The sequence below is a fragment of the Urocitellus parryii genome, chromosome X (assembly GCF_045843805.1).
Source record: "Urocitellus parryii isolate mUroPar1 chromosome X, mUroPar1.hap1, whole genome shotgun sequence".
NCBI lineage: Eukaryota > Metazoa > Chordata > Mammalia > Rodentia > Sciuridae > Urocitellus > Urocitellus parryii.
Window position 1 is genome coordinate 58,821,021 of NC_135547.1, and position 16,620 is coordinate 58,837,640.

At 41.3% G+C, this 16,620-nt stretch overlaps 1 protein-coding gene across 5 annotated transcripts in view; it reads right to left on the bottom strand.

Moving 5' to 3' along the window:
- The window catches only part of Trmt2b (tRNA methyltransferase 2B), a 40,645-nt gene extending 27,978 nt beyond the window's left edge, over positions 1–12,667 (bottom strand). Inside the window, exons 1-8 of one of the 5 annotated variants that reach the window (XM_077793776.1) lie at positions 12,476–12,667; positions 10,329–10,465; positions 6,928–6,963; positions 6,573–6,811; positions 5,497–5,551; positions 2,909–3,043; positions 2,022–2,121; positions 1,004–1,074 (exon numbers count right to left, since the gene is read on the bottom strand). In XM_077793776.1, the coding sequence (XP_077649902.1) occupies positions 1,004–1,074; positions 2,022–2,121; positions 2,909–3,043; positions 5,497–5,551; positions 6,573–6,793 (582 nt within the window). In that variant the 5' untranslated portion in view covers positions 6,794–6,811; positions 6,928–6,963; positions 10,329–10,465; positions 12,476–12,667. The remainder of the gene's footprint in view (positions 1–1,003; positions 1,075–2,021; positions 2,122–2,908; positions 3,044–5,496; positions 5,552–6,572; positions 6,812–6,927; positions 6,964–10,328; positions 10,466–12,475) is intronic. The other 4 variants (XM_026410506.2, XM_026410504.2, XM_026410505.2 and 1 more) reach the window with 4 other exon arrangements.
- Between the last annotated feature and the right edge of the window lie 3,953 nt (positions 12,668–16,620).

Genomic DNA, 16,620 nt, shown 5'->3' on the forward strand with positions numbered 1-16,620 from the left:
TGATAAGGAAGGGAGAAGCAGCTGATGAGGGCTATGGAGGAAAATTTCTGAAGCATGATCCTATATACTAACATGTAGGATCCTAGAGCTGGGTCCCAGCAGGTCAAGTCTGGAGGTCTGGAGATCAAGATGTGTTTTTTATCAGAAGGCAACACCTAACTCTCAGAAATAAAAATTATTAGAAGAATGGGTGCTGGTCAGAATTAATAGGGCATAAGACAGTCAATTGGGAATGTTGTTCAGCCCCTACTAATAAGGCTTTGGCCTTTAAAGTTCCATGAGAACAAGCACTATGTCTATTAACGTGCTGAGTCACCACTGTAGCCCCAGCATCTACCATAGTTCCTGACCCACAGTAGGCACTCAATAAATAGTGGGTCCATGACACAGGATATAAAAATATCCCAGAGGTCAACCTCATAACATAGATACCTATCACCACTCCTATGTCTCTCATGATGTTTGTCAAAAAGAAAATCCCCGCCCCCCCCCGCCACAGTATCAGGAATTGAACTCAGGGCCTTGCATATGCCCTACCACTAAATCCCCAGTCTTTATTTTGAGACAGGGCCTCACAAAGTTGCTGAGGCTGGCCTTGAACCTATGTTCCTCCTGCCTCAGCCTCCTGAGTAGCTTGGATTACAGGCCTGTACCAACTTAATTCTCTATTTTGTTCTGCTAAAAATGCTAGCCTTCCAAGTATTTCAGACACCTGACACTTGCTCTAGTGACCTCATCAGTACCTCTTTCTTAATACTTTCCAGCTATTAAAGTCCTTGTATGCCTGACATTTCCAATAATAAATGCAGTTCTGTCTCCTCTCTACCCTCACTAAAATGAAACACTGACAATGTTCTCTCCAATTTAAAAGGTCTGCTTTTAGTACAGAGCCCCTCCTCCCCTCCAGCACTAGCGGCAGCTATAATATTAAAATGTCAGGGACACTGCTATTATAGACTGCAATGCCCCAGGTCATCTTCAACCAGCCCTTGTTACTTTTTACCTGAGCCACTTGATTGTGTTTCTGAGGGATGTTTTTCAGATGGTTAGGCTGTACACAGACGATGTTCCCATCTATGGAAAAAAAAAAAGAATTTACAGTTTTCTTCCTAAAAGATGATTTAAAATAAAGTGTCTGGCAACACAAATTCCCTCCTTCAAAGAGGCACATGTAGATATCAAAAAGCAGAGTGATTAATTTAAGCATGCAGCCATTTTTCAGAGAAAACCTAATTGTTTCCTGGTTTAGCCATTAAGCAGCTAATTCTTAATAGAGCTAGTCCTCAATATTTTCTCCTGTACCTCAAATGCACCATATGACAGCATCTGTTTTCTGTTCAGATTTTAAGAGGGAAATAAAATGTAATGGGTTTTGTTTTTCTATTACTGAATAGAACACTGATGTCATATATACACATTTAATTCAACACATGGGGTGGGGAGGAGTCAAATGCTTGCCCTAATGAACTGTATTTTAAGGCATACAGGTATTAAACAGTGTAAAAGTGATGATGTTTCAAGTGGGTTTATTGAAAATGGGCAAACAAAGCTCAAGAATGGAATCTGGGAATGGATATTAGAATTAAGCATAATGCTACCATGATTTCCCTCACCAGTACTCACTTCTCCCTTCCAATTCTTTTAAGACAGATTTACTACAGAAAACTTTAGTTTTCAGAGCTTTAAGGGTGTAAAACAGGAAAAGAGACTCTAATGAGGACTCTTGCTCCCAGTACGGAAAATAGCATAAACAATAACAAGAACAACAATGAGACAGCAGCAGCAATAATAGTAAGATTTGATGAGTGTTTACTAGGTATTGGGTAAATTGCTTTTAGAAGAAAGGGCAAGGCTTATGATTTCTATCACTATGCTACAATGACTACCCATCAGAAAGTATCCCAAATCAATCATGTGATCATGTTCTGTATCAGACTTCCATTTCAACCTTCTTTAATTCACTGTATTTCCTACTCCTACTGACACTGTTCTCCATGTCCTTCCTTAAACCTTCAACTGACCTCTCCAAGTTCCCACGTAGTACCCCACAGTCTTTGGATTCCCATCTGGGCCTTGGTTCACAGAGAAGGTGGACTTATTTCGGTAACCATTGATGATAGGCTGGAGTGGGCAGAAGGACATGGGGACAAGAAGTCAAACAAATTCAAGGAGTAAAATAAAGGGAATGCAGAAATGTTCTCTCAATGAAAACAAATGATGCTCGCTTGGAAGGTATGGCATACGTGGAAGACTGTGGCCAAGATGATTCAGACACTCAATTATAGGAGTTCCAATCTTGCCTTAAAGCAGAAGGCAACAAACTTGTTCTGTCAAGGGCCAGAGTAAATATTTGAGACTTTGCAGGCTGTATGGTTCATGTCACAACTTCTGAACTCTGACTTGGTAGCATAAAGCAGCCACAGGAAATACATCAAAAGGTGAGTTTGGCTGTGTTCCTATAAATCTTTATTTGCAAAATCAGGCACAGAACAGATTTGCCCTGAGGGCCATAATTTGCCAACTTCTGCCATTCACGAAATTATGCCTCTCTGAGGTCTCATTGAGGAGTTTTCTAAAGCCTGGAATCTCTCTAAGGAGATAATAGTGTAGTGGATGATAAGGGAGGCGGGGGCTCTATATCAGAAAGACCTTAGTGAGAATCTCAGATCTGGCATTTTGTACATATAGTATCCTTGTAAAATTCATTTCTCTTCAGCCTTAATGTTTTCTTCTATAAAACGATAGTACCTACCCCTCAGCATTATTGTAAACGGTAAAACGAGACAATGATGCATAATGATCAACTAGAATAGGGCCTGGTCCCCAGAAAGTGCTCAGTACATATTAGCTGAAATCATTGGCCATTAACAAGACTTAGTAGGTAAGGAATAGTGGGGTGGAAGCTTACAGAGGGTATAACAGGATGGAGAAGACAACAGAGCCCCTCAGATTTGGGTGCAGTGATTGTGCCATTGACTCTATTGAGCATTTGTAGGGAAGACTCTAGCCTTTGTAAAATTTTCTTCTGAGCTTCAAATTTCACCTGTAAAAGAATATAAGCAATGAAACAAAGCTTTTTGTAGTTTCCCCTCAAAAATGAAAAACAAGGGCTGGGGTTGTGGCTCAGTGGTAGAGCACTTGCCTGACACGAATCAGGCACCGGGTTCAATTCTCAGCATCACATATAAACAAAAAAGTCCATCAGCAACCAAATCATATATATATATATATATATATATATATATATATATATATATATATATATATAAATGAAAAACAGGAAAAGAAGGGAACTCCACAGATTTGTGGGTTGTAGTCTCTGCAAATATAGAACCCAAAAATATGAACAGCAAGAGACCTAATAAGGTATTGGAAAAAGGTCAAGAGTGAGCTCTGGGAAAAAAAAAAAAAGAGTGAGCTCTGTGTAAACTCACCCTTCCATTTGACCTTTCAGATTGAACACTCAAGGTATATGTCACTGCTGTCCAGCAGAACTTTCTATAATGAAAATGGTCTGTTTGTACTATGTTCCACATATATAGTAGCCACTAGTCACATGCAGCAATTGAGAATTTGAAATGTGGCTGGTGGTTGGATGCAGTGGCACACGCCTATAATCCCAGCAGTTTGGGAGGCTGAGCCAGGAGGATCATGAGTTCAAAGCCAACCTTAGCAACTTAACAAGGCTCCAAGCAACTCAGTGAGACCCTATCTCTAAATAAAATATAAAAAAGGGCTGGGAGGGAAAGAGGTTGTGGCTCAGTGGTAGAGCACTCACCTAGCATGAGTGAGGCCCTGGGTTCGATCCTCGGCACCACATAAAGACAAATAAGTGTAGTGTATCCATCTACAACCAAAAAATATTAATAAAAAAAAAAGGCTGGGAGCTGGGCGCAGTGGCGCATGCCTGTAATCCCAGTGGTTTGGGAGACTAAATTAGGAGGATCAAGTTCAAAGCCAGCCTCAGCAATGGCAAGGCACTTAGCAACTCAGTGAGACCCTGTCTCTAATAAAATACAAAAATAGGGATGGGGGATGTGGCTCAGTGGTTGAGTACCCCCGAGTTCAATCCCCAGTACCAAAAAAAAAAAAAAAGGGCTGGGGATGTGGCTCAGTGGTTAAGCACCCATGGGTTTAATCCCTGACATAAAAGAAAAACAAAATATGGCTGGTGGAGCTAAAGTGAATTTCTAGTCTTATTCTGATTAACTTAGAGAGTCAGTTCTGCTATAATGTGACACTGTTTCTATACCATGCTGTGCTATGTCAAAAAAAAAAAATTACAGGGCTCATACTAGAAATAAGGTTAGGCACACAACCTCCCAAAACTTTATCAGAAAAACACTCCTAGGAAAGGAACCCCAAAAAAGTGGCATCATTTAATGTACATCAAATGATTAAGAAACACAATACTCTGATAAGACTAGACTTTAGGAGCTGGGGTTGTGGCTCAGTGGTAGGGCACCTGCCTCACATGTGTTAGGCACTGGATTCGATCCTCAGCACTACATAAAAATAAATAAATAAAATGAAGGTATTGTGTCCATCTACAACTTAAAAAAAATAAAATAATATTTAGACTATACTTTATCCAGGTTGGGGCTATAGCTCAGTGGCAGAGAGCTTATCTAGAACATATGAGGCACTGGGTTCAGTCCTCAGAACTACACACAAAAAAATAATAATAAACAAAATAAAGGCATGCTGTCTAAAAAATTTTTTTTTAAAAAATACTTCACTGGGCTGGGGTTATAGCTCAGTTGGTAGAGTGCTTGCCTTGCATGCATAAGGCCCTGGGTTCAATCCCCAGCACCACAAAAGAAAAAAAAAAAAGAAATACACTTTACCCAAAGACCTGAGGTTTGCTTGTAAAAGTGGGCTACAGCTGAGAGTAGCCCAGTGAAGTAGTAAAAGTGAGTCAAATGGAACATTCTAACAGAGGCAAAAGGGTGTGGCTCATAACACACAGGCAACTAAGGTAGCCAATAGATGTATACATGCACACCTGAAATATTTTATGTGTTCTTACATATCCTGGTTCACCTGGGTGCAGATTTCTTTCACCAAGAATTTCTCACAGACACAATTATTCCTAAGCAAGCATGAAATTTGCATTATGCTCAAACTGCTCCCTAATATGTCAATCTACTGAAACAAATTTCTGTTTTCAAAACAAGCATTATGGCAGAATTGACTGTATTTAAACAACCACATGTGGCTAATGGCTACCCTGTTGAAAAGTGCAGTTATATGAAACAGCAAACGTACTGCTCCTCACATATACAGAGCTATAAGACAAAAATAAGCAAGTAATAAATCAGCATTTTCATCTGTGGTTTGAGGGTTTAGAACATATAACTGGCCTAAAGTTCAAATTGTGGAGTTATTAGCATAGTGTGTTTAAGGACCTGTTGAGCTGTCTAGTCAGGCTTCCCATTAATCTAATACCATTCCATTGCTGGGGAGAAGGGGTTAAGATTTAAGCTGGGCACCTACCTTGAGTTGTTCTTCATAGCTCAGCCTCCAGAGTGGTGTCACAACATCAGCCAGCCTTGAATAAAATAATCCATGCACTTTGTTAATTTCGAAATATGCACTGAGCACCTACTATGCCTAAGTACTTCCTGCCACCCCTTTCTCTGGTGTTTTACTTATCATTAAGAATAATAAGCTCAGGGCTGGGATTGTGGCTCAGTGGTACAGTGCTCGCCTAGCATGTATGAGGCACTGGGTTCCTCACCACCACATAAATGTAAAATAAAGATATTAAAAAAAATAATGATAAGTTCAAAAGGCAGACATACAGAAATTGGGAAACAGAGGCACAAAAACCCCTCTGGAGATGTAGCTGAGTGGTAGATCACTTACCTAGAACACAAACTAGGTTCAATCCTCAGTACTGCATAAAATATAAATAAATTACAACATGCAACCCAGGGCTGGGGATATAGCTCAGTCAGTAGAGTACTTGCCTTGCATGCACAAGGCCCTGGGTTCAATCCCCAGCACCAAAAAAAAAAAAAAAAAAAGCAACTCTCATGCCTCAAGGGAGATGGAGTCTGGGAGAAAAGCCCATTTTGGTGCTGCCTACTTAACAAAGAACAGATGGGCAAACCTAATATAAGAAAAATCCAGATTTATCAGGTGGTAATTAATCATATTACAAAAATGTGTTTATTGGGTTTCTTTAAATAGCTTACCTCCCTGATGCTTTTAAAATATAATTTAATTTAAAAAATACATTTATTGCATAAAATGAGGTATATTTATGTTTGCATGGCTGCAATGGGACTATTCATCTCTAATCCATCTAATACCATTCTGGGTCCCTGGTTTTCAGCATAACCACCATGGACCCTTTTTAGATACAAGGTCCAAGTTCAATATCTTCTTTTTGACAACTCTCAAAGACAAAAACATTTTTTGTGATCTCAAAACATTTCAGGCAATTTCCTTCAGATGTTCTCGTGAATCATTGTGATGCCACATTAGTTATATTAGGAATACAGAATTTCAGTAAAGACCCCCAGATTCAGACTTGCTAGAAAAAAGTATATTGAACTGGGTCTTACCTTTCCTGCCAGGAACCATCAAGTGGTCCAAGATAAGTTGGTTTCTCACAACTTTTTTGACCTCTTGGACACTTCTTGGATATCCCATGGCTGAAATTTCCTTTACATGCTGTGCCCCAAAAGGGCTGTGACCAATCTGATGGTTTTCTGGCACACCAGGGAAGCAGTCCTGGTTTGGAGAAGAGACCCACTCTGGAGAGGAAGCATCTCAGACTGTACATTAGGACTCCTCTTAATGCCTGCCAACCAAAGACACACACTGCAATTCATCTGCACAAAAGGCAGAAATATAGAAATTGGGAAACAGAGGCACAAAAACCCCTCTGGGGATGTAGCTGAGTAGTAGATCACTTACCTAGCAGATACAAGGCCCTAGGTTTAATCCTCAGTACTGCAAAAAATATAAATAAATTACAACATGCAAATCCTCCTCCATTCTTATGAACTCTCCAGCACCCAGCAGTCAGTGTTGGCACAGAGTAAACATTCAGTAAAGTAAGCCTCTTGAACACAACTGATTTAGCACATAAAAGGTAAGGTCTTAAGCCCAAATAAAGAGATGAGGAAAATATAGTCTTTGTTACGCAGGGAAGAGTTCAACTCTCGATACATTTCTGTAGTCTCTCCTTTTCTCTATTCTGCCCTCTCAACCAACAGCCAATCAACTAACTAGTAGTATTAACTACTTACTATGTGCAAGGTAACCTGTTAAGATACTTGAGGAGTTAGAAAGGTTACAATCTAATTGAGGAGATCAAATGCCAACACAGGAGCTGGGTGCAATGGCACATATCTGTAATCCCAGCAGCTCAGGTGAGGCAGGATGATCTTGAGTTCAAAGCCAGCCTTAGCAAGGCTCTAAGCAACTTAGTGAGACCTTGTCTCAAAAATATTTTTAAAAAGGCTGTGGATGTGGCTCAGTGGTTAAGCGCCCCTGGGTTCAATCCCTTGTAGAAAAAAAAATAATAATAATGCCAACACAGGAAAGGCATTAGAAAATAACACAAAATGCTTGGTTCCTGGTGAGTTCTCAGGAAAAGCTACACAGAGCAGGAAGGAAGGCAATGCATGTCTTAAAGGATGGTGGGGAAGTAAACTATATGTTTGAAGGACAGTAGGTAAACTTGTCTGGCTGAAATGGTAATTCATTTCAAGGAACAGAAGCAATGAGGCTGAAAAGTCAAGACAAAGTGAGATTTGAAAGAACTCCAATGCCTGAATAAAATACAGACTTTATTGTGAAGGCAACAGTGAGTTGATAGAGGCTTTCTGTAGAGAAATAAGATGAAATAAGGAGGCCAATAAAAACCAAGTTTATGTTGAGTTTGAAGTGATAGGAAAATATCCAAATGGAAATAGCAAGTAAGTAGAGAAGGAATACAAGCCAAGAGAGAAGTCAGAACCAGGGATTAGATCAAATGTTTATAAGTATGGGCTGTAAGATAAAATGAAAGTTTTGAGTAAAGAACAAAAGGCCAATGACAAAACCTGGGGGAAAGATAATATTTAGAGAGCAAAAAGAGACGCTGGTGACTCAGAAGGAGAACTAGGCGCGTGTGGAGCCATGGAGGAGACAGAGGCGCCTTTGATGTAGGATTGACACATCCTATTAAATCTAAGGGGTGGGGGAAAAAAAGTAAAAAAGAAGAGAAAGAGCAATGGGAAATGGTGGGCAATAGGAACATATCAAGGCTTTCAGACATCTGGAGTACAGACCTGGCCTGGGCTATCTGACTCCAATATTTACTAGATAGGTGGCATGGTAAGCATTCCCTCTGACCTTCCTTTTTTTCACCTGTAAAACAGAGATAATAACAATACCTATCTCATATGGTGGTTGTTAAAGAAAGATAATAAAAGTACTCCTGAAGGTGTAACTCAGCGGTACAGTGCTTGCCCAGCATGAATGAGGCCCTGGGTTCCATCCTTAGCACTTCAAAAATAAAGTAAAAAAAAAAAAAGCAGAAGATGAAATAGAGATGACATCTATAAAGCTCTGAGCACAGTGTCCAGTACCTGGGCAAAAGCTCTTCAGTAAGTATTAATATCTGTCACAATGTTTTTAAAGACAGCAAGGAACTGAGTGGGAGAGACAATATTGAAGACACAGAGAAGCAGGGGGAAGGAACAGTGGGAGTTAAGATGAGAAGAGTTAAAAAGATGGAAGAGTTAAAACAGATGACAGAGAACACAAGTGGAAGGCTCCTACATAAAGAGGAAGGAATCTCTCTTCCTCCAAAATAGGGCTCTGGGGGCTGGGGATGTGGATCAAGCGGTACCGCGCTTGCCTGGCATGCGTGCAGCCCGGGTTCGATCCTCAGCACCACATACAAACAAAGATATTGTGTCCACCGAAAAAACTAAGAAATAAATATTTTTAAAAATTCTCTCTCTCTCTCTCTCTCTCTCTCTCTCAAAAAAAAAAAAAAATAGGACTCTGGCCAGGCTTGGTAGCACATACCTATAATCCCAGCAACTAGGGAGGCTAAGGTAGGAAGATTGTGAGTTCAAAGCCAGTCTCAGTAACTTAGAGAGATCCTGTCTCTAAAATATAATGAGCTTGGGATATTGCACAGTGGTTAAGTGTCCCTAGATTCAATCATTGGTACAATTAAAAAAAAAAAAAGACTCTGTCCTTTTGCCTATTTACTTAAGGGTATCTGTCCTTGCTGTGTGAATGAATACCTTCCTTAAGTACTAAGAACACTTGAATGGATTTGACCTGCCAACCTACTGATCTGCTAAGAAGTTACCTTTTAGCCATTGCTCTATACTTTAGATGCTGTCCCAACGTTAAGTTAGCTTAAGTCTGTATTATGTGTTTGCAGTGGTAGAGATCAAACTCAAACCCCAACCATTCTATGCTAGTGTTCTACCACAATCCCAGGCCTTTTTATTTTTTGAGATAGGGTCTCACCAAGTTGCTAAGGTTGGTCTTGAACTTGCAATACTCCTGCCTCAACCTCCAGAGCTTCTGGGATTACATGGATGCACCACTGCACCTCCCCACCCAATGTATTTTAAAGTCCAATGTATGCAATGGATTTATTTACAAGGATCTCTCCATGAAGATCTCTACTAATGCTAAACAGCTGCCATGATTGATAAATAACTTAAAGAATGTTGACATGGTGCTTTGATATTTTACTCCATACACCATTTTGTATGATTACAAAGTACTAAAGAAAGTAGCTGTCTCAACATATGATTACTTTGGGGTTATTTCAAATTTCCAACAGAATATATTTAAGCTGGTCCATAGTTCAGGTGTTAATATTCTCCATTCAACTCCTTGGCAAGAGGCAATAAGATGTCACAGTAAAGAACACAGGCTTCACTGGGTGTGGTGGCATACGCCTGTAATCCCAGCAGCTCGGGAGGCTGAGGCAGGAGGATCATTATTTCAAAGCTAAACACTTCAGTGAGACCCTGCCTCTAAATTTAAAATATACAAAACAGGGCTGGGAATGTGGCTCAGTGATTGAATTCAATCCCCGGTACCACCACCCCCCCAAAAAAAAGAACATAGGCTTCAAGGGTTGGGGTTATATCGCTCAGTGGTAGGGTACTTGCTTAGCTCAGGCAAAGCCCTGGGTTTGATTCCCAGCACGGCCAAAAGAAAAACTAAAGAATATAGGCTTTGGAGCCATCTTGTAATCCTAGCCCCATTCACTAGTTGTGTGGCTTTGGGCAAGTTACTTAAGCACTGTGTATCTCAATATCACCATCTATAAAAACAGGAATGGCAACACCTACCTTTCAGAATTGTGGTGAGAATACATGTATATGAAGTGTTCAGCAGGTGTTCAATGTGTGTCACTGCCTTTCCTCAGGCTACGATTTGAAGCATGTCACTTGGCTTCTTCATGATTCAGTATCTCCAACCTATAAAACTGGTGAGGCAAGTGTTGTAAGGATATATTGTGGAAATTTAAAAAATAACACACACTTTCCTGACTCTGCATGAGTGTCTGTTGCAGTGTGGTGAGATCATAGCCCACCCAGGACCACCTGTTAATACTATCAAAAGTGTGTGACCTCGTGGGCTGGGGTTGTAGCTCAGTGGTAGAGCACTCACCTAGCATGTGTGAGACCCTAGGTTCGATCCTCAGCACCACATAAAAATAAAGTCATAAAATAAAAGGTATTGTGTCCATCTACAACTAAAAAAAAATTTTTTTTTAAAGTGTGTGACCTGGGGCTGGGTTGTAGCTCAGTGGTAGAATACTTGCCTACACATGGGAGGCACTGGGTTCAATCCTCAGCACCACATAAAAATAAAGGTATTGTGTAATCTACAATTAAAAATATTTTTTTAAAGTATGTGACCTCCGATCATCACTTCTCCAAGATGAGAAAAATGTATTTAACATAATGAAGAGCTGCTGGCAGCTGGAAGTTTGCTGGGGCCCCTTTGGCTGTGGCAAAAGCCAGAGAGAGGCAGGAAACAAAGGATGAATGGTCTAGTTGGGGTGAGGTCATTGGCCTTGAAGCCCTGACTACAAGAAGGGGCCCTGTCCCTCAGCTGGCAGGGAAGTAGGAAGGATGAAAAAACTTATAGGACTATTTGGGGGTTGGTTAAAGGACAGATGAAATGAGAAATTTGAAGACAGCTATCCTTACACTACAACACTAGGACATTTTGGGGAGCATGTGGATCCTCTCACTGGTGATTTCCACCATGATTGTGATTCTTTTGCCCTGTATCCCAGCACAGGGTCCTTGTCCATCGAAGTATTTTCCTCCAAATATCAAACATTGTCTAAAATTGGACTCTACCCAGGGTCTCAGTTAGCTGGGGCAGGAGGACAGCAAGTTCAAAGCCAGCCTTAGCAAAGCAACTTAATAAGACCCTGTCTCAAAACTAAAACTGATAAAAAATAAAACGGGCTGGAGATATGGCTCAGTAATAAAGCGACCCTGTGTTCAATCTCTGGTACAAAAAAAAAAAGATAAGAACCCAGAAGGAAGTTGGCAACACAGGGAATCTAGTCTCTCTCAAAACTCTGGTTTTACCTGTCAAAGTGGGTTCCATTTCTTTCTTTTTTTTTTTTTTAAGAGAGAGTGAGAGAGGGGAGAGAGAGAGAGAGAGAGAGAGAGAGAGAGAGAGAGAGAGAGAGAGAGAAAATTTTTAATATTTATTTTTTTTAGTTCTCGGCAGACACAACATCTTTGTTGGTATGTGGTGCTGAGGATCGACCTGGGCCGCACGCATGCCAGGCGAGCGCGCTACCGCTTGAGCCACATCCCCAGCCCCTCCATTTGTTTCTTAATGACAGAGTGGGCATTTGTTCACAGAAAGATTACTTTCTTCTTATGGTTTTCCCTGTAAATAAACGTTAGCGTGTTTTCCTTTATAAAAGAAAAGTATTACAAATGCTTTATTCCTACCTCAGGAATTGATCAGAAAGGGCCCCAGAGCCTGCAGGGCTTCAATGGCTATTTACCTCCAGGGCTCACAGAGGTTCTACTTAGACTACATGAAAGCTCTGACCTGCGCAGGGCCAAGTATACCCTTGGAGCAAAATGTTCACCACTGCACACGCAGACAGGTCCTTCCTTCCCCCACCAGCCAGCACATCCATTCCCCTCTTTAGGCAAGCTCTGGCCGCACGTGTTTGTAAGAAGGCTTAACCAAGCCGACCCCAGGAAAGTCTACGACTTAACGTGGGACGGACTGCACAGCCAGAAAAGGCCCGGAAGTGGGGAAGGGGGGAACAAAGGAGTTGGAGCACAGGCAGACGCTGGGCAGACTGGATGCCACCCTTGTGCAGCCACTTTCAGCCCCTCGGGCCTCTATATCCGGCCCCATGGGCAGTTTGGCGCTGTGAGCAGGTTTTCGCCCAGTAGGCTTAAACTGGGTTTTCTGGGCTACTTATCCTTCCCCGGCTTCCCCGCCTTACCTTCCCTTCGTGACTAATAAATTCTCTTAGTAATCTGAGGCGGCAAACGAAAAGATCAGCGGACGGCCTGGCTTGCTGCCTCAGAGGAAGAGTCACTTTCTGGTAAGCTAGGCGCCTCTGTCCCTGCCGTATGCACAGCCTGCTCGGGGCAGCAGAGGCCACCGGGGCTCCTCCCCACGCGGGCGGAGCCGCCGTCCCAAACCGCTGGACTTGGAAAGAACACTACACTTTTTTGCAGGGACTGCTCCTGGGACCTGCTTCAAAAGTATTTATATCCTAAAGGCCCACCGACTTCTCTCTACAAGTTCCCCCTCCACTCCCCTCCCCTCCCCTCCCTGTGACCCCGCCCACCGCCTGCTTCTTTTGCCCAGTCCCATTTGGTGAGTTCTCTAAACCTAGAAAAGTGATTTTAAAAATTCGCGCTAGTGTTAACTGCGTTTCCCATCACAGGAATGGTTCATTTTAACTCTTTCAACCCAAAGAATGTTTTGTTTGTTTTTTACCAAGAATTGAACCGAGGAGCTCTTAACTACTGAGCTACATCCCCAACGCTTTGGGTTTTTTTCTTTTGCGGGGGGGGGGGGGAGCAGCGTCTTGAAACAACTTGCTAAGTTGTTTAGGGCTTCTAAATTGCAGAAGCTGGCTTTGAACTTGCATCCTCCTACCTCACTCTTCAAGCCGCTGGGATTATAGGCATGCGCCACCGCGTCTGGCCAAAGAATGATTTTCTAATGGTAGAATTGCAGGCGTCCTATATGAGAGGGGCAAGATGGTTTTCAAAAAACCCAACCATTAGTAAAACTCCCATTCTGGGCTGTAGAATTTTCCAGGCATTCATTCTCCTTTATTTTTTATTTTGGGCACCCAGAGTTGAACCCGGGGAGCTTTACCACTGAGCCACATCCCCAGTCCTTTTTCTATCTTATTTTGAAAGAAGGTGTCTCTAAAATTGCTCAGGCTAGCCTAGAACTTTTGGTCCTTCTGCCTCAAGCTTCCAAGATACTGAGATTACAGAAGTACGCCACAGTGCCTGGCATCTTTATTTTATGTTGCTTCAGAACTTTCTTTTTAAAACTTTTGACAAGGTAAACCAGGTTTCTTAAGTGGATCCCACTCAAGACTATTAAATCATAAACCCTCAGGGAGCGGTTTTTTCCCCTACAACTACAAAATTCAGAAGGTTCTTTCACCAGCACCTGGACCACACCCACTGATTCTTCTATTCCCTAAGTTTAAAGGGTTCAGAAGACCAGCTGAATGAGTAAAAGAAAATTGAAGTAGGCACACGTGTATGCTGTAAAGAAATACTGCTTTACAGTCTTCAGCTTAGCGAGACACTAAGCAACTAAGTGAGACCCTGTCTCTATAAATAAAATAGAAAAGAGGGCTGGGGATGTGGCTTAGAGGTCAAGTGCCCCTGAGTTCAATCCCCAGTACCACTACACACACACACACATATATGGCGCATATTACTTTAATACAAAATTTACAGCAAAGTGAACCTACATTTAATGACATTTGATGTTTATGCTTAAAAGTAATTGGGTTAAGTGGGAAGTACTTTACTATCAACATTTCACTTTATTTACTCAAAGTATACCATGACTATTATGTGCAAAGCAGTGCATTAGCTCTAGTGACCACAGTAGTAAGTTAAACAGAGCCCAGTAACTTCAAATAATAGCAAACATTGAGTTAATGGGGCTAAGATTCAAAGGTCACACCTGCCACTTATAAGTTGTGTGCACTTGAGCTCCATGCCTGTTTCCTCATCTGAAAAAAAAATTCCATAATAATTATACCTACTTCATAGGGTTATGATGAAAATGAAATGAGTTGATACCTACAAAGTGCTTAGAACAGAGTAGGCACACAATAAATCCTAGCTATTATTCCAAAATAATTTTAGAGGCTGGGGATGTACCTCAGTGGTAGAACTCATGCCTAGCATACACAAGGCCCTGGGTTTGAACACCAGTACCTCAAAAATAATAATTTTATATACTGTGTGTGCATACACTCACCCACACATATAGATCTTTAAAAGGGTGGGGGAGGTCATTTACTTTTTTTATAGTTGGGGATAAAAATAAATAAATAAAATAAAGGTATTGTGTTTATGTGGTTTTTCAAGTTTTTAGATCCTCCTTATGGTGCTATCAGGTGAGATTAGAGAATGCAAGTTTGGCTCTTTTATCCCTCCTCCAGTTCCCTTTTATGTGGATTGTCAACTCTACTCCTTGCTCCTCTTTCCCTCTTTTCTCCTTCCCATGCCCTTGTACCCCTTTATAATTTCTCATCTGGACATTCTCTCTGATGCCCAGCACAAAGCTAGGTGTCCAATAGGAGCTGGATAATTACCTGATGAACTAAATTCCACCTTGTCTACTGAAAGGGAATGGATATTTCCTCCTTCATCCCCACCCATTCCCAGCATCCAAGCAAACTCATTTAAAGTAGATCAATCACTCAAGAAGGCAGAGCCCTGAGGGGTAAAGAGAAAAGAGATTAAGGAAGCCATAATGTAATTATTTAGCCATTAACCCATTTAGATTTATTTAATCTGCTTAAAACATATTCTTCAAGAAAGGAGAAATCATTACATTTGCAACAGGGGAAAGAAATAGCCCATACTATAGGGAAGGTTAGACTCTTCAACTGGAAAGTCAATAAATAGACATGTCACAGGTGATAAGCAATATTGTTGAATTAAATAAGACCTGGAACCAAGATAATCTTTTCCTTAAATTTCTGGAGATTTCACTTTGTTGTGATATAGTTTGCTGGTAATAAAGTTATTTCTAACATGTATTAAAATTATTTAGCAGTTAGAGCTAGTTTGTTCTATTAAACAGGTCCTTCCATACACTTTCCTCACACCTAGGACTGGGCTAGAGGATATGAGGCATAGATAGACAGACCAAATCCTGGAGGATAGTGTGACTTACTGGCAAGACAAAACTCACAGGAGGAGAATACACAACAACTGGAGCATCGGCAATTCTAGGAAAGCAGCCAACATCTTGGTAGCCAGGGAAGGGATAGAATCTGAGACTTGAATTAGAATGTGAGAATTGAGTTGAATGCATAAGATATGAATAATCTTGGAGAAGGTAAGGGCTGCAGCATGAAAGCGGGAATGAGCAATATGTGTACAAGGCTATGAAGAGGCAGGCATAGCTAGATGGTGGATTGTTAACAAAGTCATTGCCATCTGGCTGATACAAGACTGATGATAGTGGAGGGCCTGGAGTGCTAGGATGAGGAGGAGTTAGAACTAGTTCTTATAACAATAGGAAGCTACCAAAGAGGATTCTTGTGCAATGTTTCTGTAGGAGAACTCTAGTATATGTGTATAGGATGGATTTTAGAGAATGGGAACCTGGAAGTGAGGAAGGCTGCTGCAGTCATTCAGATGGGAAGTGACAGGCCTCTGTACTAAGGCATGCTATACCACATACTGCACACGTTACTTAAAATATGTTCAGGGGCCCATCTGCAACATAATCAACTGGGGTGAGTGGAACAAATGTGGATTCCTAACTCCCACACCTACTGAATCAAAATCTCAGGGGAAGTCATATCAGGATTTGTAATTTTCTCTGTAATGCCAGAATTTGTAACAAGCGTCCCATATTATGCCTATATTAAAATTTGAGCCCCATTACCACACACCAACTGAAATTCCAGTTGAATTAGTGAAACCGATCTTGAAAATCAGGATCAGATACTCGTTTCCATTCGCCCCCCTTGCCCCTGTGTTGAAGATTAAGCACCCAAGAAATACCAAGGCAAGAGCAAAAAGTAAATTTTACTTACGAAACAAAAGGGGGGACATGAATGAGAGAGACTGATACTCCTTCAGAGAAGAGGAAGCCCAGAGCTGGGGGTGTTCAGCACCTTTACAGATTTCAGTTTTCCTTTCTTCTCAAGCCTACTTTACAAAAACCACAGGAAGAGAGCCACAGGGTGTGATTGCTTGTGTTGGAAAGTGTGACCCTTCCCCCACCCCAGGCCCTTAGCAACCAGGTGATGGGGAGTGCTATCTACCCATTTCCTTTTCTTTGATAATCAGCTACCTGGTCTTTGCCCTGGTCTCATTAGTTGAAGCTAAATAAATATGTGAGATTATATCTCAAACCATA